The sequence below is a fragment of a genome, unplaced genomic scaffold (genome assembly GCF_019419815.1).
Source record: "Pyrus x bretschneideri cultivar Hongxiangsu unplaced genomic scaffold, Pyrus_bretschneideri_v1 Contig115, whole genome shotgun sequence".
In the NCBI taxonomy this organism is placed as follows: Eukaryota; Viridiplantae; Streptophyta; class Magnoliopsida; order Rosales; family Rosaceae; genus Pyrus; species Pyrus x bretschneideri.
The window spans coordinates 155,069-158,873 of NW_025999408.1; the positions used below are offsets into that span (position 1 = coordinate 155,069).

At 40.4% G+C, this 3,805-nt stretch overlaps 1 protein-coding gene across 1 annotated transcript; it reads right to left on the minus strand.

Moving 5' to 3' along the window:
- Positions 1-264: 264 nt before the first annotated feature.
- On the minus strand, positions 265-2,414 carry LOC125474021 (anthocyanin 3'-O-beta-glucosyltransferase-like). Its single transcript, XM_048577449.1, has one exon. It carries the CDS (start codon positions 2,158-2,160, stop codon positions 664-666), a length of 1,497 nt encoding a protein of 498 aa, XP_048433406.1. The 5' UTR covers positions 2,161-2,414; the 3' UTR covers positions 265-663.
- Between the last annotated feature and the right edge of the window lie 1,391 nt (positions 2,415-3,805).

Genomic DNA, 3,805 nt, shown 5'->3' on the forward strand with positions numbered 1-3,805 from the left:
GCATGATTGAAGCAAAAAATGGAGGGTTGTGTGTGAGAAAACATTAGAGGGGTTGTGGCATATGTTATAAATTATCTGAAGTAATAGGCCATTTAATTTCTAATGTGGCAACATATTTGAATTTTGGGTTTATATTGGGTGTTTAAAGATAGATGAGTTTTAATTTAAAAATTACGAGTTGTATGGACCTATGTCTAAAGAACCCATAAATAAACAGAATAAGTAAACAAAAGAGTTGGTGAAATCAATTGATTTCCAAGTAAATCCCATAACTTACTCCTCCAGTCAAATTAATGATTGAATGATGACAACGAAACAACTTCGTACCATCCCATTCGCCAATTATTTGCCTGCCAAACGGTACCAAAGTGGCCACCTCCTTTCAAAAGGATAAAATGGCCCGACTCTTCTGAAAACAAGATAATTTAAAGACCCAAATTGCTGATTACACTTAGACATGTATTGATCAATGCTGCCGAAATAAAAAAAGTTAAAAGCCCTGCTCTTACAATTCACATAGAATACAAGGGAAAGTAACAAAAAAAAAAACATAAAATAGAAAATGTGGAGTTGCAATACGACAAGCCCTAGTTTTGAACCTTGACCCGAACTCCAATAGCTACTTTCCTGAATTTAGAATGAAATCTCGACCTTCTTTACAAACTAATGACCATTTTGACTAATTTTCCGGCAAGACTTGAGCTCGGCAATGAAGGCATGAACATTGGAATGAGAAGAGCCACCTTTTTCAAAAGCTTTCATGGCTTTGTCTCTGAACTCTTCTGCTCTCTTTCTCATGTCAACCACTTCATCTTCTCCACATCCCATTAGTCTGTTCACAACATGGGCAACCTTGTCCCTCTTTATGTTCACCCTAGGCAGCTCGTTCAGTGGAACCCAGTCCTCATTCCCCATTGAAATCCCAACCCTTATGACATTGAGAATGAACCTCTCATTGTAGAACTGCTCCGAGGAGAAAGGCCATGTGATCATTGGCACACCAGCTGTTACACCTTCAATGATGGAGTTCCACCCACAATGGTTCATATAAGCACCAACAGCTGGGTGTTCTAAAATCAAAAGCTGAGGAGCCCAGCCTCTTATCATAAGCCCTCTTTTCGATTTCGTAATCCTTTCTTCGAATCCCACAGGAAGCACAACACTTTCCACTTGTTGCTTCTCTTTTGATGAGTAGTCTAAAATCCTCCCAATCACCCAAATGAAAGGGTGGTTGGAAGCTTCAAGCCCATGAGCAATTTCCAAAAGCTGAGCTGAAGTGATTCTTGGCATGCTTCCAAAGCTTATGTAAAGAACTGAGTTGGGTTCTCTTGAATCAAGCCAACTCAAACAACTATGCTCATCAATGGAGGTTTTGATGCCTCTTTCGACCTTGTCGATGTTGGTCCGGTTGTACATTGAGACCGGCCCTATGTGCCATATTTTCCTCTTCATATCCTTCTGAAAGTAATCAGCATAAGCTTGTTCTAGCTCGTAGAAGCTGTTCACCACAATCCCATAGCTTTTAATCTCACACTCTAGAGCCTCATTGAGAAAATGAGTGAACACATTTTCGGCTTTGACATAATCCGGCAGCATTGACCTTTTGAGCTCGATTTGGTTGGGTAGGCCGGGCACGAGAAAAGCCTCAGTTTCAGACACAACTTTCTCATGTGGAGCATACCGTCTGAGACTTTCCTCCACACAGTGAGAGAAGCTGCCACTCCCATCAAACACAACCCTAGGGATTCCAAGCCCGTCAGTGACATCTGCAGTCCAAGGATAAAGTCTGTCCGAGATAAGACAGTCCGGTCGGGTCTGGCTAAGGAGCCTCCCAAGAGGGTCTTGGAGCTTCATGGCAGCCATGAAGAGTTTGGTGAACATGTCTCCATTAGTGGTTGTGAGTTCGTTTTCGCAACCGTTCGGGAGACCAAACTCTTCAGCCGGGAAATTTAAGGTGAGGAAGCCGATATCATAGCCTAGTTGTTGGTCTCTGAGGATGGGGTTTTGGAAGAGGATGACATTGTGAGGGGTTGTGACAATGGTGGCCTTCACGCCATGAGAAGCGAAGAGTCTGGCTAGGTCTATCATGGGGATCAAGTGACCACCAAGTATGTAAGGAAAAAAGAAAATTTCAAGCTTGGGTTCGGCTTGAGAATCCATTTTTTTGGTTTTGCACCTAACTAGCTCTAGTCTCCTTTGGGTTAATTTATAGTTATAGCTCTTTCTCTGCCGCCTCCATATGAGAAACGTATTTATACCACAGTTAATAATTACGATTGTTGATATTCAAATCTAGGAACCATATGCAAATGGATCCCATATTTTGGTACAAACTTGCTTTTAGCAATCTCTTGAGTTTTATAGTATAAGATTATAACATCACTACAAGAATTGTAGACATGGGCTTAGCGAAGTTTTTTTTTTTTTTTTTTTTTTTTTTTGTTTGGTTGTAGAGACGGATTAGGCGAGATTAGCTCTTCATCAACAGTCACGTGCGAGGCATGAACCCTCTCCCGAATGAGAAATGACCGTTGCACCCAGAAAGCCCCCGCCCGTCCCCTCTATACTAGATTTTATTAAGAAGAAAAAATGGAAAAGTAATACAAGCGGGGGAGCTAGGTCAATACCCACTAAAAACAACTTTTGAAGCCAAACCCTAACAAGAAGTAGAAAACTGCTTGAGACACGAAAATTCAGTTACAAAAAAAAAAAACCAAGGTAAAACCCATCCTAACAAAATCGATAACTGGGGCCAAGAGAAAGATTATGATGATACGCAGCAATAGCACAAGGAGGACAAGAGTCTCACCAATAAACCCCAGGATGGTCCACTCCAAAATTTGCCAAACAATCAACCACCTAATTCCCTTCGCGAAAAATATGTGTAACTTTTATGCACATAGAAGAGAGCAACGCTCTACAATTCAACCAACGAACCCTCAAATGCCAGGGAAACATGAGGTGACTTGGCAGGACGACCAGACAAACCAATAATGCGAAGAATACAAAGTTCTTCCATAGAATTTTTCATGTTTCCCTTGCTCAGCGAATCAATTTCAAGGAGTTGAAAATTAATTGAGCAAACAATAGCAGTAATGGAAGGTCGAATATCGTCAAAACGAAGCTTATTACGTGTTGTCCATAGACAATATAAACAGGCTCCAATTAAACCCCACCATAGAAGTTGAATATGAGAGCCATAGCCTTTGCAAATAGGATAAGTGAAGGTCATAATATCATCAAAGGTAGAGATCACCCCAAACCAAATTAAACATGAAGGCCAAACATGACGTGAGAAAGAACATTCAAAAAACAAATGTCTCGGAGTTTCCACATTTGAGCCACAAAGGGAACACATGGAGGGAAGAGCAAAACCTCTACCCTGTAATAAAGAATCTGTAACAATTTTCCCATGCATGAATTTCCGTAGAAAAAGAGAATTTCTAGGACGAAAACAAGAATTCCAAACCCAACAGTTCCAAACCACCAAAGGTTGCTTGCTTCGTTTAATATCATACGCACGAGAAAGCATGAGATGACCATCAGAAGAATCAGTCCAAATCAAAGTATCATTAATTTCAGTAGTCTTAGGCAAACAAATAGAACAAATTTGACTCCAAATAAGATGTAAACTATCATGGAGAGAGGCAGGACATATCCAATTCCCATCAATAATAAAATTGGAGACCCGTGCATGCAAAGTTTTACCCAAAGCATTTGGAATGTTTAAAACTTCAATTAAGGAATTATCCAACAAATTGGCATGCCAAAAAGTAGCTTGAACACTATTTAAGTTCGATTCCTC